The sequence below is a fragment of the Ranitomeya variabilis genome, chromosome 5, assembly GCF_051348905.1.
Source record: "Ranitomeya variabilis isolate aRanVar5 chromosome 5, aRanVar5.hap1, whole genome shotgun sequence".
Lineage (NCBI taxonomy): Eukaryota > Metazoa > Chordata > Amphibia > Anura > Dendrobatidae > Ranitomeya > Ranitomeya variabilis.
Window position 1 is genome coordinate 632,600,462 of NC_135236.1, and position 20,259 is coordinate 632,620,720.

A 20,259-nucleotide genomic window follows, 5' to 3' on the forward strand; every position below is an offset into this window, starting at 1 on the left:
CAGGTTCGACAGATTCTCAAGTTGGAAGTCACTTACTCGAGCTATTACCTGCCTGACTCATATAGCTCGCTCATTCAAGACCACCAGAACTTGTGGCACAGAAAAATGTAAAGGTTGGCATCTTTGTAAAAATACCTATGTTACCTCCGACTTAGAGTTCTCTAGAAATCACATCATCCTCACTGTTCAAAGAGAAACCTACTTTGCAGAAATCCAATGTCTTATCAACAAAGCTCCAATACCAGTGAGCAGCGTATTGAGAAAACTCGACCCATTCATCGACAACAGTGGCCTACTGAGAGTAGGAGGCCGACTCAAAGAAGCTGAGATGGAGTTTGTGGAGAAATTCCCTCTTATACTTCCCGGAAAATGTCATGTTGCCTACCTAATCGTACAACATTACCACAATCTGGTCAAGTACCAAGGAAGACTATTTACGGAAGGAGCCATCAGGTCTGCCGGTGTGTGGATCGTCGGTGCAAAGAGACTCATCAGTAGTGTCATCTACAAATGTATTACCTGCCGTAAGCTTCGTGGTTCGACTCAAACTCAAAAGATGGCTGACCTACCAGCAGATAGACTCAGCCCAGACCCTCCCTTTACCAGCGTTGGTCTCGATGTGTTTGGGCCTTGGTCAGTTGTTACACGTCGTACTAGAGGCGGCCAAGCCAATAGTAAACGTTGGGCAGTCATGTTCACTTGCATGTCAATCAGAGCCGTCCACATAGAGGTCATTGAGTCCCTCGACACGTCAAGCTTCATCAATGCCTTAAGACGCTTTATTGCCATCCGTGGTCCTATCAAGCACATACGCTCAGACAGAGGTACCAACTTCGTTGGTGCAGCAAAGGAATTGGGAATACCTTCAAATCTAGACTATAAGACTCTTGAGAGGTTCCTCAGTGACCAAAGTTGCACATGGTCATTCAACCCACCTCATTCTTCACATATGGGAGGATCTTGGGAGCGAATGATTGGTCTAGTACGGAGAATTCTTGACTCCACTCTTCTTCAAGAAGGAGCAGCGAGGCTCACCCATGAAAGCCTCATCACCTTCATGGCAGAAGCTGCAGCTATAATTAACGCAAGACCCCTGGTTCCAGTTCCTAACGACCCTGAGGAGCCCTTGCTATTGACTCCAGCTACTCTACTTACCCAGAAAACGGGACTGTCCAGTGCCCCTCCAGGAGGATTCGACGCTAAGGACCTCTACAAGCGCCAATGGAGACAGGTACAAAGTCTTGCAAATACTTTCTGGGACAGGTGGCGCAAACAATATTTGTCTACCCTGCAGCCACGTACGAAGTGGCAATCTACTAAACCTAATCTTAATGTAGGTGACCTTGTTCTTGTGAAAGACTGTCAAATTCACCGGAACCAGTGGCCACTTGGTCTAGTTACCGCAACATTCCCGAGCAAGGACGGCAACGTCCGCAAAGTTGAACTAAGGATGACCAAAGGGGATGAACCTAAGACATTTTCCAGACCGGTATCTGAACTGGTCCTATTGTTGCCTTCGGAAGAAAGGAGTAGTGACATCCGTTGATGTCAGACGGGGAGTGTTCTGTCTCCGCCATCTAATTTGTTACCTCCAATTATCTGTTTGCATAATTTGCAGTTTCTCAGCCAGTATACAGGACTTGATATATTCATACCTTTATTTGTAGTGCTTTGGCTCCCTCTAGCGGTCAGAGTCATGTTGACAGTTGTATTTTTCTGTTATGTATTTTTTATGTCTGATTCTCCTCCTCCTTTGCAATGCATTATGGTAGCTCAGCCTACATTTCCCTCCATTATCATTTCACTTCCAGTTTGCCTTCCAGGAAAGAAGCTTACACTTCATCCCCCTTGCGATTGCATTGCCGGTATGTCTTTATGCTCTCTGTAGATATTTCTGCTCTATATTAGCCTAGCTTAACCAGTTGCACTCCTAGTTCAGTTACTAGCCTTCTAAATGTAATGCATAACGTTTATCATGTGTAGTATGTATTTGTTCCCTACCATGCACTGATTCTATGTATATCATTGTTCACAGTTTCACCGCATCAATATACCACTACGTTTAATAAAGCACAGACTCAACCACAGTCTCCTTATTGGACCCCGGTATAGCGGTTTAGCTGACTGGATAGCTACAATGAGCCTGCCTCATTTAGTGAGGACAGAACATCCGTACTCCGAGATTTTCGCGCAGGCTTGCAAAACCGACATCTAATGGATTTATGTGCTCAAATGTTCGGGAAAACATATATACAGTATATATATACTGTATATATATATATATATATATATATATATATATATATATATATGTCATTGAGACACATATATATATATATTCTGTATTTAGATTTCATTCAGCGCGATATCTGTGAACAGCCGGTAATTCAATTGCCGGCTTTTCATTTCTCCTTCACAAACCCGACAGGATATGAGACATGGTTTACATACAGTAAACCATCTCATATCCCCCTTTTTTTTGTATATTCCACACTACTAATGTTAGTAGTGTGTATGTGCAAAATTTCAGCGCTGTAGCTGCTAAAATAAAAAGTTAAATGGCGGAAAAAATTGGCGTGGGCTCCCGCGCAATTTTCTCCGCCAGAATGGTAAAGCCAGTGACTGAGGGCAGATATTAATAGCCAGTAGAGGGTCCATGGTTATTGGCCCCCCCGTGGCTAAAAACATCTGCCCCCAGCCACCCCAGAAAAGGCACATCTGGAAGATGCGCCTATTCTGGCACTTGGCCACTCTCTTCCCACTCCCTGTAGCGGTGGGATATGGGGTAATGAAGGGTTAATGCCACCTTGCTATTGTAAGGTGACATTAAGCCAGATTAATAATGGAGAGGCGTCAATTATGACACCTATCCATTATTAATCCAATAGTTTGAAAGGGCTAAAAAACACACACACACATGATTTAAAAGTATTTTAATGAAATAAACACAGCGGTTGTTTTAATAATTTATTGCTCTCTCAATCCATTTGCAGGCCCTCGCTTGGCAAAATAATAAACGCACAAGATACATACCTTCTGATGTCCTATCACGTCCAACGAGGTAATCCATCTGAAGGGGTTAACTAATATTACAGGCACGAGCTGCGATAAACCACTCGCTCGTGCCTGTAATCCCCGGGTGCTGAAAGGAAAGCAGAGTGATCTGTACTTACATTGCGGTGATGCGCCCCTGCTGGATGTTCTCATGAACTGCAGCCTGGGAACTTTTTCCCACGCTCCAGGTCATATGAGGACATCCACCAGGGGGCGCATCACCGCGACTGAAGGAAATGTAGGTCAATGACCTACATTTCATTCATTCGCCGGGGAATTACAAGCACGAGCACACCGCTGCATTAGCAGGGCTCCTGCTTGTAAATTATTTTAACCCCTTCAGATGGATTACCTCGTGGGACGTGACGGTTCAGCTGAGGGTATGTATCTTGTGCGTTTATTATTTTGCCAAGCGAGGGCCTGCAAATGGATTGAGAGAGCAATAAATTATTAAAACAACCGCTGTGTTTATTTCATTAAAATACTTTTAAATCATGTGTGTGTGTGTTTTTTAACCCTTTCAAACAATTGGATTAATAATGGATAGGTGTCATAATTGACGCCTCTCCATTATTAATCTGGCTTAATGTCACCTTACAATAGCAAGGTGGCATTAACCCTTCATTACCCCATATCCCACCGCTACACGGGAGTGGGAAGAGAGTGGCCAAGTGCCAGAATAGGCGCATCTTCCAGATGTGCCTTTTCTGGGGTGGCTGGGGGCAGATGTTTTTAGCCACGGGGGGGCCAATAACCATGGACCCTCTCCTGGCTATTAATATCTGCCGTCAGTCACTGGCTTTACCATTCTGGTGGAGAAAATTGCGCGGGAGCCCACGCCAATATTTTCCGCCATTTAACCCTTTATTTTAGCAGCTACAGCGCTGAAATTTTGCACATACACACTACTAACATTAGTAGTGTGGAATATGCAAAAAAAAAAGGGGATATGAGATGGTTTACTGTATGTAAACCATGTCTCATATCCTGTCGGGTTTGTGCAGGAGAAATGAAAAGCCGGCAATTGAATTACCGACTTTTCACTAACACCGCTGCGTATTTCTTGCAAGTCACACTGCTGGTCCGTGTGGAATCCGTATTTTTCTCGCCCCCTTAGACTTTCATTGGCGATTTTTTTGCGCAATACGCTGACAAACGCAGCATGCTGCGATTTTGTACGGCCGTAGAAAGCCATATAATACGGATCCGTAATATACGGCTGATAGGAGCAGCCCCATTGAGAATAATTGTGCCGTATGTTATGCGAGTTTTACGGACGTAGTTTCTGCGCTCTTACGTCCGTAAAACTCGCCAGTGTGACGCCGGCCTCAGTCTCAACAATTTATCTTATGTATGCTTTCAAGGTGATAAAAGGAAACAAGGATAAAAAGGTGTTTTTAACACGTTAATAAAACATTTGTTTTGTGCTTTAAAGAGGTTATAAATTGATCACCTATACACTAGCCTGCACCACATTGATCAGCAGTTTGCTGTTCCCGCAGGGACCGGAATAACGCATTGTGCAGAGCTGGAACAGAATGGCTCCATACACCGTATAGTGGTCATTCTGCGGTACTGCAGCTCACATTGAGCTGAACTGTAGTACCTGAGAATGGCCACTATGCATAGTAGGGCATTGTTCTATTTACTTCCAACAATGTGGGGCCTCTATACAAGGTGGCGTCTCTCCCCCATTATCATACTGATGACATATCCTAAGGATAGCTCATCAACATACAACCCCTTTAATTACCAGGCCCTTTTTATCTATTTTTGATTTACACTGTTTAACCAGGTACACATTTTTATTTTCCTCTATTAAACTAAAATGGATTTATTTATTTTATGGATTTTATACCTAGCATTTGTGATTTTGAATGTTATGAGTATAGTTTATCTAATTTTATAGTCATTTCATTATTCACATTAAAAATGGGTCTACTATGATCTTGGATATACTGTAATTTGATTTATTATAACATGACTTACTTAGCCTACGTAGTAGAATTATGATGTAACTTTTGACTTCAGACGCGTTGGAATATTTGTTTAATTCTTAATATTTTTGAAAATATTTTTATTTTGCTTTTACTCATTTTTATGATTTAGCTTAGCTAGCAGAAAGTCAGAAAATATTTTTACACATTGTTCACATGGTGAAAAATTGGTGCGAAACCAATAACAGTAGAGGCGTCCGCAGCACCAAATTTTTGTTACAATTTTGCTGCAGTTTTGATTCCATAGGTTGTGTAAAATGAAGAACCTATGCACAGCTTATCTGATGTTTCTGTGGATCCCTTGCTTGGTTGGTGAGTATTGGGGTTTGTTGCGGATTTTTACTTCTCCATTGAACTTAAAGAGTAATTTCCATCTTTTGTAGATGGATATTGTCAGATAGGGCTTTGGAAAAAAGCTCTTTTGCAATTTACTGGTTATTAAAATTTGCTTCCGTTCTTGAGATACTAACATTATTCTTTTCTTTTGTTTACAGCCTAGGAGCTGTTTGTTTATTACATTGCCTAGGAGACCGACCACCCCTGCTGTCTGGCTTGTAAGCACTGTGCTAAACCTGGCTGTGGTCAGGAGATAACAGTGCACTCCAGCGATCTCAAAATTCAGCAGCTTCAAAACTGCTCTTACCAGATAGTTAGAAAAGAGCAGTTGTGGATCTTGGCAAAATAAATAGCCATTTTGCTGTTACCTTAACATGAATTGATCAGCATGTATTTGTTATGTAAACCAATAGCAGCATCATGTAGGGGCTGACACCATGATTCCGGTGATGTGTCACTTACTAGATTGTGTATTGCTGTTCCGATTAAATTATAGTTTTATCAGCAGGAGATTATCACTACCGGACTAATTAGTTGCCTTGCACCTGTTAGTCCTTATGTTGTGTATAACCCCGCCCCACCACTGATTAGCAGCTTTCTGTCTATATACAGGCTTCACAGAAAGTGGCCAATCAGGAGTGTGGGCGGGGTTATACAGGGCTCAGCATTCAGAACTCTGCTAGATCTGCAGCAGAGAAAATCGTGGTATCAATAAAAATGTCTCACCAAATATAAAACAAGCCCCCCATAGCTGCATAAAAAAATAGTAATTAGTCTGTTAACATGATGATATAAATCAAATTTTTTTTGTTTGTTATTTATATATATATTTTTTTGCCCTAAAATATGAAAAAAGCTTATATTTGGTATCTCCATAATTGTACTAATCTGAAGACTCATATTGCCTGGTCGTTTTTACTGTGAAATGAAAGCTGTAAAAAAAAAAACACAAAACGATGGCGGAATTGTGCTTTTTATCACTTCAGTCCATTTGGAGTTTTTTTTTACCATTTTTTTAGTGCTTTTTATGGTAGAGTGGATTGTGTCATATAAAACCACAACTCGTCCTGCAAAAATCATGATCTCACACGCCTACGTCAGTGGGAAAAAAAAAAATAAATATGGCTGCTGGAAGAAGGGGAGAAAAAAAATGAATACGCAAAAGAAATCTGTCCGTGGCTGAATGTGCTAAAATGCTAGTAGGACATTACCTGCTGCCTCTCTCCATTGTGGGTGAAGTTCTGTGGTAAAAATGGGGTCATCCAACTCCCTGAAGAACCTCTTCAGCACATCGGTGACATCCTCAATAAAGTTGTCGCTGATGCGCAGTTTAACGTTTCGGGCATCTTTGCGGAACTCATCCATCAGAAGCTTTATCCGAGACTTGGCGCCATTCTTACGGTAAATTCCCTCGTGACGGAGGCCTAAAACAATTTGTACTTAGATATTAGAACTTGGCATATAGTTACATGGGCAGAAGGGTGGAACTAGGAGGGGAACCACATTGTGTTTTAGATATGGGCCTTCACAATGTCCATATTCATCAATATTAGGGGCAGCTGTAGATGTTACACATACCTCCGAACTGTGAATCGTAGGAAAGACGGACAAGTCTTGTGGCGCACATTGCCATGGCAGTTTTATCCAGTGAGCCACATTCCACCCAGTTGACTTTATGCGAAATAATGCCCATAGTAAAGCCTCATAGGGTTCCAACACAAGACGTTCATGGCGGCCACACTTTTGTTGTGACTCATGCTGAATAATGCCCACACGATGACCTTCCAAACAGTATGATGCTCCCAAAGTCCCCCACATACACACACACATGCACTCTGAGATTGTGATACACATTGATGCCCCCACAGTATATTGCAACCAGAATGCCCCCTCACTTTATGATGCCCACAAAATGCCCTTCACCACACACAAGCTATGATGACCCCAAAGTGCCTCATCCATATGCACACTATGATGCCCCCACCATGCATACACTATTATTCCCCTAAATAGCCCACTTCCAGTATTGTGGCCTTCCATGCCATCCTAGTAGTACGTAGGCTAAATAAAAAAAAGAAAGAAAACTATTCGCCCAATCCCATTACCACGAAGAGCTGCTCCGCTGCGAGATGTATGTAGCTCAGCACAGGAGGCGCGACGTCGTGACATCTCTGCACCTGCTGCAAAGACTCAGACGGCTCAGGCTGAATGGTGGAGAAGGACACTGAGAACTTCCTGTTCCACCAATGTATTCAACACTGTGTCTTCAAGAAGAAGATACGGTTGAGGTTAGGACATGCCACCAACCTCCAGGGACAGCAGGACAGCTTCCCAAGTCTGGCACTATCCTGCCGGGTTCAAGGCGGTATGGTTGCTTGAAACAAACATATAAAGCTATTGTGGATTTGTTGGCGTGTGCTAACTTCATACACTACATAGAGTGGACTCACCGTACTGAGTAAGGAAGGCAATGCAGCTGTCTACAATGATGGGAATGTCGTTTCTGCTGAGCTGCTGATCTCGCAGCATGTTGCCACCACTGCACGCGGCTGCCTGGATATCGCTGCTCCAAGCTGTGAAGTCAGCACGTGTGATTCCTTGAAGGTACAATGTCCTTGGGAAAGAAAAAAATTAAGGGGGGAAAGTTATCATCAGGGGACTTTTTAAAGTCACTTCCTTGTGCAGTTATTTGCGACAAATATATCAACGGTTGGTAATGATAAATTGGTCTATATTATTATACTTCTCTTCTAGGAATCAAAAGGGTAGCATTTCTCCTTGTGGAGAGTGACATGTCAAGCCTGACATGCCAAGGTGAGGAGACTTTTAAGCCTCGCAATGCTCCTCTGAGAAATATGCAAATTGTCTCTACAGAGAGGAAGAGGACTAGAACTCTCGCGCCACCTATAGGAAGTGGCAATCCTAAAAGTCGATATCGACCCTCTATTGAACCTTGTCACATGACTTAGGATAAAAGCCAAAACCAAAATCTCAATTTGCAGACACTGTTCTTTGGGGTACTGCCCCTCATCAGTGCAAAGTGTGAGATCAGGTGAGGCTGGGTTCCAAAGGGTACCGTTTCTCCTTATGGAGAATGATATCTCCACTTTGCACTGATGAAGGAAAGTACCCTGAAACACAGTGTCTGCAAATTGAGATTTTTCTTTTATGCAGCAAGTCTTGTTAGAGGATCGATATTGACTTTTAGGATTGCTACTTCCTACAATTTGTATATTCTTCTAAAAAGGATACGCCACTTGTTACACCATTATTTTACTGGAGTGAGATGAGCAAAGCTCCCAAAATTCATTTACAGCAGATTTGATTTGCTGCAAAAATATTTGGTTTAAAAATTCCCTGATTTCCGAAACAATGTTTATTATCTTCCGAGGTCACTCCAGACCCCAAAGCGTAAAAAAAAAGGTGAAGGAATGTGGGGAGACAGTCAATGATTGCGTGAGTCCTAGTCAGCAGCAGAAGATCACCAGAGGGAACAAAGTGGAGGACCAGGCGGTGAGCTGTGGTGGAAGGAAGGGTTAGTGTAACCTTTCTTTGGTTGTAACCCTTTCCATTTTGCTGGACTCTTGCAAATTGAAACCCCAAAATTTCAATCTCGCCCAAATCTGAAATTTTCATTAAACTTGTAATAAATCTGATTTGATACAAATCGGTTTGTTCATTTCTAAATGCGATTTATAAATCAGGCTAAAATAATCATTTGAGTAGCTAACCACGCTCATTTTTTTTAGAAACAGCAGGAGCGGAGCAAAATCGCAAACATTTGTACAAAAAGGCAGAAACGACACATCAAACAACTCTTAATACTGTGTTCATGTTCACACATTGCGTTTTTGCTGCTTTTTTTCTGCAGGCAATACCTGCTTTCTTGGCAGTAAAGAAGCTGCTGAAAAGCTGTTTACTTTTACACATTAGTCAGCCCTTGAGTTTGTCAGGTATTGTTCAATTTCACACCTCGGTTGGCCAATGTTTCCTTTTCACACATCGTTAATTTAATTAAATTGTATTAATCCTAACTGCCATTCTCAGGTGAGAAGACCAAGACATTATTTAAACTTGGAAAACTCAGACAAGCAATATTCAAAAACTCTGAATCATTTGGATTTTTTGCAAATTGCTTTTCCTGATACCTATTGTACCCATTGTAAAAGCAGCAGGCAAAACGCGCGTCGAGGCATGGGCAGGTGATTCCCACTCTCTCATCTACGTGGGTAAGCAATGCTTGGAAAAACTTGGAAAAATAAAAAAAAAATTATTGGTTTTGCATACTGCGGTACCTGATTTTTGTTTTTTAACTAAAAACAGATCAAACCCTGATTCCTGAGTTTTTTACTTCATTTTTGCTACTATTTTGCATTTACTCATTTCTTTCTATGGGTGAAAAAATGCTGAAAGGAGTGACACGCTGCAATTTAGAAAAAACAGCAGTTTTTCAATTCAGCCAAGAAATAAAAAAAACAATGTGTGTATGAGATTTCTGAACTCTCATAGTTTTTGCTGGTACTGTTAGGCTATGTGCACACGATGCGGATTTAGCTGCGGATCCGCAGTGTTTCCGCAGCTGCGGGTCTGCAGCAGTTTCCCATGAGTTTACATTACAATGTAAACCTATGGGAAACAGAAAACGCTGTGCCCATGCTGCGGAAAAAAACACGCGGAAACGCAGCAGTTTATATTCCGCAGCATGTCACTTCTTTCTGCGGATTCTGCAGCAGTTTTACACCTGCTCCAATAGAAAACCGCAGGTGTAAAACCGCAGTGAAATCCTCAGAAAAACCGCTGTAAATCCGCGGTAAATCCGCGATAAATCTGCAGCAAAAACGCAGTGTTTTTGCCCTGCAGATTTATCAAATCCGCTGCGGAAAAATCCGCAGAGGACCATTCTACATGTGCACATACCCTAAAACACAGCTTAATATTTGAATTAAAAAAATGGAGCAAAAATGCAGTGTGTGAACATATCCTTAGTGTGTGATGTACACATATAAAAATTGTAACTTTTATCTGCAAGTCTAGTCATTGCCCACAAGATGGCACATATTTCCTCTGTAACATTCAGTTTGCACTTCAAAATGGTTCTTACCTCCCCTTCTCTACAAGAATTAAGATGTCTTTCTTTTCGGAATTTTCCGTGATTGGTGCCACAGCTGCAATGAGAAAAAAAATGGATGAGTATTTCATCATTATATTATTTATAAGTTGGAAAAATGACAGCGCTCATAATCTTTTGCAGGCTGGTTTCCTTGCAGATAAAAATAAGTACACCCAATAAATATCACCCAAAGTGGCGATATAGAGCATGTCTGGCTGCTGCTATTGATACTGAGCATTTATCTGGGGTGATACATGATGGCGTTGGCTGCATAGATCGCTGTATGCTTGTGATCCAACACAGAATAATTTCAGTACATAAGCTCATGCAGAAGAAAGAATGGAGTAAACTACGGTCACCAAGAAATAATAAAAAGTTGTATATAAAATAAAAATACTTTATTAGATTAAAAATTAAAAAAATTACAAAGATAATATACCATGAGGTCAATCCGAAAAACAACACAGGGAAAATACTGGGACTGGGTAATCCCCACATGAATTTAGGGAAATTGAAACTGTTATACACAAATGGATATTCAGGTCTGATATAAAACGTATAGGAGTCTGTTAGGCAAAGAGTTATAATATCTCAATTCTATATATGCAATAAAGTGCAAGTGCAAAAAACATTTCATTAGGTATAGAATTCAGCCCATTTGATATATCCAAAATCCTGAAAAATAATAAAGTGACAAGTGCAACAGGATTATACAGCCAATAAGTATCGCAAGACAGTTTGGTTCAACCTAAGCGATTTGAGAATTAAAGAACTGGGTACATGGATGTGTAGCTGATGCTCACAATTCCTAAGGAGGTAAAGTAGCAAGTGCAGATTTGGAAAACATGAGTAGAAAGTAAACTCAGAGGATCAACCTATGTAAAGTTTTCCTGGAAAAAGCCTACAGGATTCAGATATAAAGCAGCCTCATGAGACAGCATTGCTTACCCATGTAGATGAGAGACGGGGAATCACCTGCCCATGCCTCGACGCGCGTTTCCCCTGCTGCTTTTTCGACGGGTACACAAGGTATCAGAACAAGAAATTTGTAAAAAATCCAAATGATTTGGACTTTTTGAAACTTGCTTGTCGCGACAGCGTTGCATTAACATTCACTTGCAGGCAGCAATCTATGGCCTTGTGCCCCAGCCTCCAACTTACTGAGTTCTTGTAGGCGGCGCAGGTTCACGCTGTCTTCTGCAGCTCCTTGCTCCTCGGGACAGATGAAGAGATGGCATTTCTGTAACAGGAAGAACCCTTCCATCCACTGGTCGGGATTCAGCATGGCCTTGTAGCGCATTCTCCCCACACGCTGGAACTCGTACCCCAACAGGCAGTGACAGCTGATTGGGGTGAACCACTGAAAAGACAGAAGATAATTTTCTACTGCTTGATCCACAGAATAAAGCATGTCTGCTTTTCAAGGATAAAACTCGTACCCATTATAATCTATGGAGCTGTTCACATGCAATGTTTTTTTGAGGACCTTGTGTCCACCAAAAAATCATGGAGACATGTTCGGTTATGATCTGCATTACAGAACAAAAATTACCCATAAAAGTCTATGAATCCACGAAAATCACCGATGGCATCTGTGCACTGTCCGTTTTTAACCTTGTAATAAGTAGAAGCTTGGCAATTTTATTTTCTTTTTGATATAAAAGAAAATCACTGATGGTGAAAATGAGCTCACTGACAGAACACTGACGAAAATCTGATCCAAAATCACTGACTTGAATGAGGCCTACTGGCTGTAATGCAGAACTGATCCACTCACCTTCCCTACTGCGTTGGTCCACGTCTGGAGGGTCTCGGCAGCATCTGTCCCAAATTGGTGAACTTTTTCTGACGTCAGGAAAATCTCAAACGTAAAACGAAACCTAAAACACGAAACCAGTGTATGTGAGAGGTATCGTACAGTCAGATCTGTGTAATCATGAGACCGATTTACCACAGCTTGTACTAATATTCATTTGCCATCCGGATTATTAACTAAAATAATTTTGAAAATGATAACGTTATCTTTTATTATGGAGTCATACCAAATATGTGTACTTTTTTGATTATTTTTCTTTTGACATAAATATTCGTGTTTGTTTTTAGTATATATTTATTTCATTTTTTTATTCCTTATTTTAAGATTTAAAAAATATATATTTTTATATATTTTTTTACTTAGTCCCTCTATGGCCCATCCAGATGGTTTTGGAGGGGAGATCTTACTGACAGATCTTACTGACATTAATGAGGCCATAATATACTGTATGGAGCATTATATTGGGGCCATTGTATACTGTATGGAGAAATATAGGGGGCCATTATACTGCATGGAACATTATATGGGACCCATTACACTACATGGGGCATTATATGGGGCCCATTATACTGTATGGAGCAATATATGGGGCCCATTATATTGTATGGAGCATTGTATAGGAGCCAATATACTGTATGGAGTGAAACATGGTGGCCATTATACTGTATGAAGCATTATATGGGGCCATTATATGCTCTATGAAGCATTATATGGAGGTCATTATATACTGTATGGAGCAATATATGGGGCTATTATACTATATGGAACACTATATGGGGCCCATATACTGTATGGATCAATATATGTGGCCTATTATACTGTTGGGAGCAATTTATGGTGCCCATTATACTGTATGGAACATTTTATCTGGCCATTATACTGTATAGAGCATTATATGGGGCTATTTTATATTGTATGGAGATACATAGGGGGACATTATACTGTATAGAGAAATATATGGGGTCATTATACTGTATGGCGCAATATATGGGGCTCATGATACTGTATGTAAGACTATGTGGTGCGCATAATTCTGTTTGGAGTACTATGTGGTGCCCATAATACTGTATGGAGGACTATGTGGTGCCCATAATACTGTATGGAGGACTATGTGGTGCCCATAATACTGTATGGAGGACTATGTGGTGCCCATAATACTGTGTGGAGGACTATGTTGTGCCCATATACTGTATGGAGGTCCATGTGTTGCCCATGTACTGTATGGAGGACTTTGTGTTGCTAATAATACTGTATCGAGGACTATGTGGTGCCCATAATACCATTTGGAGGACTATGTGGTGTCCATAATACTATATGGTGGACTATACGGTCTGGTCTAAAATGATAAGTCTGCAGTCCCTTTGCTGTGTGCCACGAGAATTTAACAGTTTCTGAGCTATTGTAAAATTTACAATAAATATCACTCATGTAGTAAGTGAACTCTTTGGCATTGTACTATAACTATATTTCTTATCTGTGCATGATGAATCGTGGTATGTGTTAAAGGGGCCGACAGAGACTCAGTCGCTCAGGGCCCATGAAAACTTGGAGCTCGCCCTGGTATGGGGTGTCCAGTAGTGGAGAAATGCTTTAAATAAAAAGGGTCATATGTCCAGAACCATGCTGCAGATTAAAAAAAATGTTGTTTGTGAAGTAAAATATGTCCTTGCTGTAAACTCTGCAAACAAGTCATATTTGGAGAAATTATCATGGCGGTCTGAGCCAAATGGAAAAGATGGGAAAAGTGAAGAACTCCACTAGAAAGAACGTCAGCTGCAGGTCACCTAATATAAGTATATTGTAATCTCTGAATTTGTTCTGAAGAAGTGGTATCTACCACTTTACTGTCACTGTATGGCGGTAATATCAGTCTTGTTCTTTATATATTGATTTTTTTCAATAACTGCATGGTAATCAGCTGAAGTTCCCCTTTACCCACCATAATTAGGCCCACTCACACATTTTAACCCCCTGTGCTGAACGTGTCTTCCCCCCCAGCCGTTAGAAACCAGGAATTGCACAGAAAATGCCGCACCTGCATTATAAGCGCTGTTTCCAATGTTAGTCATGCTGAGGACCTTTGGTGACAAAATGATAAATGTTGTGAAAATCTCCCTTTAAATCCTATAACTTATTAAGGAAGGTTCACTAAGGTGAGCAGGTCCACAGGCAGTATGTGACAACACTATTCCTACCTTTCTACAGCTGCTGGGCTGTTAAATGCGTCAGTCCTATTCACCCCCAGACAGACAACTTCACATGGATCAATTCTTCCAATTTGTTCTGAGCTCTTGTCATTTTCATAAAATATGAGTGATCGCTCCAGGACACACCACTGCTTGTGAAATTCTAAGTGCAAAAAAAAATACATTTTGCACATAACTAATTAACATCTTTAATGAGAAGACCTTTATGGGTGCAGTAAATCCGCCCTGTACGTTGATAATTTTTTATGCTCTGTTCTTTAGTTACAGATCCTCCTGGTCGCACCTTTTCGAAGTCTATAAATGGGACAAACTTTGGGATCTATGTGCAGTAACCCCCCCCCTTACTGGGACAGGTGTGGTATTAGGCTTTGTGCTCACAGAGACCCTGATTCAACAAGATCAGCGTTGTTGGCGCCAGTCCTGATGAGGGGACGTGTTGGACTTAGAAGTTCTTGATCCATTAAGAGGTGTGCCTTAAAAGTGGGTCTCACCTAAAATCTTGCTCCACTAAGGGACTGTGAAGATTTATGGCATAAGCTGCACCACAGCTCGTCATGAATTAGGCGATTGGGTGCTGCCATTTCCCATCCCACCCTTATCATTTTTGGCAGAGCTGGCTGAAAATTGCTTGCAAATACCAAAAGACACAAGAGTTTTGCAACCTTCCGTTGCACACAAATTTTGCTACTTTTCACAGTGTTTTATGCCAGATTTCTGCCTGAATTGGACTATGCCTAGTTTGGAGTAGGTTCAAAAAGGAGTGGGGCAGCTTCACAACAATCAGTGTCGCGCTACAATAACTGCGTATTGTGCCATAGTACTGCGTCTCGGTTTGTTACATCAGTACTAGAAATAGCGGAGCACGACCACAGTTATTAAACTGAGATGTTCGAAATGTTAACGAATCTTGGAGAACCCCTTTATATCAGATGTGAATTGGGCCATTTCTCATTATTTTCCATATATTGGATTGGTACAGTATAGAAAACACACAATGATCTTTACCATCCTTCATCTTCTTCGATGTGAATGTTTTGCTCACAACGGCGGCCTTGTTCAAGTACCCAGAATGCACCACAGGCTGCATGATCTCATCGTAGACTCTCCCGTGATTGACGTCATCCAGCGACAATCCCTCCACTATAGAAGGAAAAATAGCGACATGTTTACAAGTATTTTTACAGCTGATTTACGTGAATAGGAGGTAACCCAAGTGTGGCCACCAAACACTGAATGGAGTTGTACATAAGGACGCCACTGGGACTGGAAAAAAGCTGATCAGTGAGAAGGCCGGGGGTCAGACTGTCACCAATCTGATATTTAATATCAATATCAAAGTAGTTTACAACCCTTTTAAAGGGATTATACAGACAAATTTTCTTTTACTATGCACCTAAAAACCAACAGGCACGTAATTGCCAACTACCTGCCTGTTGTATCCAACATTGATTACCTGCTGGCAATTCAGCGGTTTCTACGAACGTCATGTTGACAGAGCAGCGGCTTCCTTTCCACTCTGTTCTGTTGACATGGCTGACTACTGATGTCATGCTGATTGACAGCCAGGACCTCCTTGCTTAACTGCAGGGAACTGGCTGTCAATCAGCATGACATCAGCAGTAATGCCCTGTAGACAGAGCAACCAGGAAGAGGAAGAGCTGCTCTATTGATGTTGAGCAGCTGAATATCTGGCAGGAACGGTCAATTACCGCTCAGTGCCAATGCTGAATAGAATAGGAAACTATCTACCAGTTACTTTTTAACTATCTACAGTTTCTGCAGCAGTTGGGACACTGTGCACATTGCACTTGCGGAATGAAGCTTGATGCTTTAAAGGAATTGTCCAGTGATAGAAAAGCATGACTGTTTTATTTCAGGAACAGCGCCACCTTTAACTTCTGGTTTTGTCTGGTTTTGCAAATTAGCCCCACTGCTGTGAATGGAGCTTGTTGCAATACCTGCACAGAATCTATGGTCAGGGGTGAAAGAAAGTAGCCATGTTTTTCAAATTCTGGACACACCCTTGCAATTTAACTCTTGAGAGGCATCATTTGGTACCTAGGATAAAAGTAAAGCATAAATTAAATGTTTTGTCCCATGTTTAAAGTGAATATCCAACATAAGGAGTTTTAAAGGGATTACTCGATTCTGCAGCTTCCAATGATGTCATGGTGACAGAGCAGATGTTTATTTTCCGCTCTGCTCTATTGATGGGGTGTGACTGATAATGTCATGCTGATAGACAGCTGCCTTTCCAGTGCATACCTGTGGGGAGCAGGCGGTCAATCAGCATGACAGGAAGAAGCAGAGCTACTGTGTTAACGGTCAGTGACTACTCTGTCATGATCTCCATGGCCAGAGAACTAGCATAAGCCTCTATAGGAACAAGCTCTTGGAAGATGTAACTATACTGACCATGAACTAAACCTACCGCATCATCTAGAAGTAGCCAGGTAGCATGTCCTACTTTTTATCCCTATATGCCCAGCGCCGGCCGGAGAACTAAATAATGCTAGCAGAGGGAAATATAAGACCTGACTCACCTCTAGAGAAATGCCCAAAAAAAAGGAGACAGAGGCCCCCCACATATATTGGCGGTGATATGAGATGAAACAACAAACGCAGCAGGAAAATAGTTTTAGCAAATTTGAGGTCCGCTTTCTAGATAGCAGAAGACAGAAAGCATACTTTCATGGTCAGTAGAAAACCCTAACAAAACACATCCAGAAATTACTTTAGGACTCTGGCATTAACTCATAATACCAGAGTGGCAATTCCTGATCAACAAGAGCTTTCCAGACACAGTAACGAAACTGCAGCTGTGAACTGGAACCAAAATACAAAAACAAAACATGGACGAATGTCCAACTTATCTAGTAGATGTCTGGGAGCAGGAACAAGCACAGAGAGGCTTCTGATAACATTGTTGACCGGCAAGCATCTAACAGAGAAGCCAGGTTATATAGCGACACCCAGATCTAATCAGAACAGGTGAACAGGGAAGATGATGTCACAAGTTCAATTCCACCAGTAGCCACCGGGGGAGCCCAGAATCCAAATTCACAACAGTACCCCCCCCTCAAGGAGGGGGCACCGAACCCTCACCAGAACCACCAGGGCGATCAGGATGGGCCCTATGAAAGGCACGAACCAGATCAGAGGCATGAACATCAGATGCAGTGACCCAAGAATTATCCTCCTGGCCATATCCCTTCCACTTGACCAGATACTGGAGTCTCCGTCTGGAAACACGGGAGTCTAGGATTTTTTCCACAACGTACTCCAACTCACCCTCAACCAACACCGGAGCAGGAGGCTCAACGGAAGGCACAACCGGTGCCTCATACCTGCGCAATAACGACCGATGAAAAACGTTATGAATAGAAAAGGATGCAGGGAGGTCCAAACGGAAGGAAACAGGGTTAAGAATCTCCAATATTTTATACGGACCGATGAACCGAGGCTTAAACTTAGGAGATGAGACCCTCATAGGGACAAAACGAGAAGACAACCACACCAAATCTCCAACACAAAGCCGAGGACCAACACGACGGTGACGGTTGGCAAAAAGCTGAGTCTTCTCCTGGGACAACTTTAAATTGTCCATCACCTGCCCCCAGATATGATGCAATCTCTCCACCACCGCATCCACTCCAGGACAATCCGAGGATTCCATCTGACCGGAGGAAAATCGAGGATGGAACCCCGAATTACAGAAAAACGGGGAAACCAAGGTGGCAGAGCTGGCCCGATTATTGAGGGCGAACTCCGCCAATGGCAAAAAAGCAACCCAATCATCCTGGTCAGCAGACACAAAACACCTCAGATATGTCTCCAGGGTCTGATTAGTCCGCTCGGTCTGGCCATTAGTCTGAGGGTGAAAAGCAGACGAAAAAGACAAATCTATGCCCATCCTAGCACAAAATGCCCGCCAAAATCTAGACACAAATTGGGTTCCTCTGTCAGAAACGATATTCTCAGGAATACCATGCAAACGAACAACATTTTGAAAAAACAGGGGCACCAACTCGGAAGAAGAAGGCAATTTGGGCAGGGGAACCAAATGAACCATCTTAGAAAAACGGTCACACACCACCCAGATGACAGACATCTTCTGAGAAACAGGCAGATCTGAAATAAAATCCATCGAGATGTGTGTCCAAGGCCTCTTAGGAATAGGCAAGGGCAACAATAATCCACTAGCCCGAGAACAACAAGGCTTGGCCCGAGCACAAACGTCACAAGACTGCACAAAGCCTCGCACATCTCGTGACAGGGAAGGCCACCAGAAGGATCTTGCCACCAAATCCCTGGTACCAAAAATTCCAGGATGTCCTGCCAACGCAGAAGAATGCACCTCAGAGATGACTTTACTGGTCCAATCATCAGGAACAAACAGCCTATCAGGCGGACAACGATCCGGTCTATCCGCCTGAAACTCCTGCAAGGCCCGCCGCAGGTCTGGAGAAACGGCTGACAAGATAACTCCCTCCTTAAGAATACCTGTGGGGTCAGAGTTGCCAGGTGAATCAGGCTCAAAACTCCTAGAAAGGGCATCCGCCTTAACATTCTTAGAACCTGGTAGGTACGATACCACAAAATTAAACCGAGAAAAAAATAATGACCAGCGCGCCTGTCTAGGATTCAGGCGCCTGGCGGTCTCAAGATAAATCAAATTTTTGTGGTCAGTCAATACCACCACCTGATGTCTGGCCCCCTCGAGCCAATGGCGCCACTCCTCAAACGCCCACTTCATGGCCAAAAGCTCCCGATTCCCAACATCATAATTCCGCTCAGCGGGCGAAAATTTACGGGAAAAGAAGGCACAAGGCCTCATCACGGCGCAGTCAGAACTTTTCTGCGACAACACTGCCCCAGCTCCGATCTCAGAAGCGTCGACCTCAACCTGAAAAGGAAGAGTCACATCAGGCTGACGCAACACAGGGGCAGAAGAAAAACAGCGCTTAAGCTCCTGAAAGGCCTCCACAGCATCAGGGGACCAATTAGCAACATCAGCACCCTGTCTAGTCAAATCGGTCAATGGCTTAACGACATCCGAAAAACCAGAAATAAATCGACGATAAAAGTTGGCAAAGCCCAAAAATTTCTGAAGACTTTTAAGAGAAGAGGGCTGCGTCCAATCACAAATAGCTTGAACCTTGACAGGATCCATCTCAATGGAAGAGGGAGAAAAAATATATCCCAAAAAGGAAATTCTCTGAACCCCAAAAACGCACTTAGAACCCTTGACACACAGAGAATTAGACCGCAAAACCTGAAAAACCCTCTTAACTTGCCGGACATGAGAGTCCCAGTCATCCGAAAAAATCAGAATATCATCCAGATACACTATCATAAATTTATCCAAAAAATCGCGGAAAATATCATGCATAAAGGACTGGAAGACTGAAGGGGCATTAGAAAGACCAAAAGGCATCACCAAATACTCAAAGTGGCCCTCGGGCGTATTAAATGCGGTTTTCCACTCATCCCCCTGCCTGATCCGCACCAAATTATACGCCCCACGGAGATCAATCTTAGAGAACCACTTGGCCCCCTTTATGCGAGCAAACAAATCAGTCAGCAACGGCAATGGGTATTGATATTTAACCGTGATTTTATTCAAAAGCCGATAATCAATACATGGTCTCAAAGAGCCGTCTTTTTTTGACACAAAGAAAAAACCGGCTCCTAAGGGAGATGACGATGGACGAATATGTCCCTTTTCCAAGGACTCCT

At 42.3% G+C, this 20,259-nt stretch overlaps 1 protein-coding gene across 3 annotated transcripts in view; it reads right to left on the minus strand.

The window, feature by feature from the left end:
• The window catches only part of ARAP3 (ArfGAP with RhoGAP domain, ankyrin repeat and PH domain 3), a 239,241-nt gene that overhangs the window by 78,940 nt on the left and 140,042 nt on the right, over positions 1-20,259 (minus strand). For all 3 annotated transcript variants that reach the window (XM_077266276.1, XM_077266274.1, XM_077266275.1), the window contains exons 15-21: positions 15,526-15,660; positions 14,509-14,662; positions 12,275-12,377; positions 11,659-11,857; positions 10,489-10,552; positions 7,838-8,001; positions 6,599-6,811 (exon numbers count right to left, since the gene is read on the minus strand). In XM_077266276.1, coding sequence (XP_077122391.1) covers positions 6,599-6,811; positions 7,838-8,001; positions 10,489-10,552; positions 11,659-11,857; positions 12,275-12,377; positions 14,509-14,662; positions 15,526-15,660 — 1,032 coding nt within the window. The remainder of the gene's footprint in view (positions 1-6,598; positions 6,812-7,837; positions 8,002-10,488; positions 10,553-11,658; positions 11,858-12,274; positions 12,378-14,508; positions 14,663-15,525; positions 15,661-20,259) is intronic.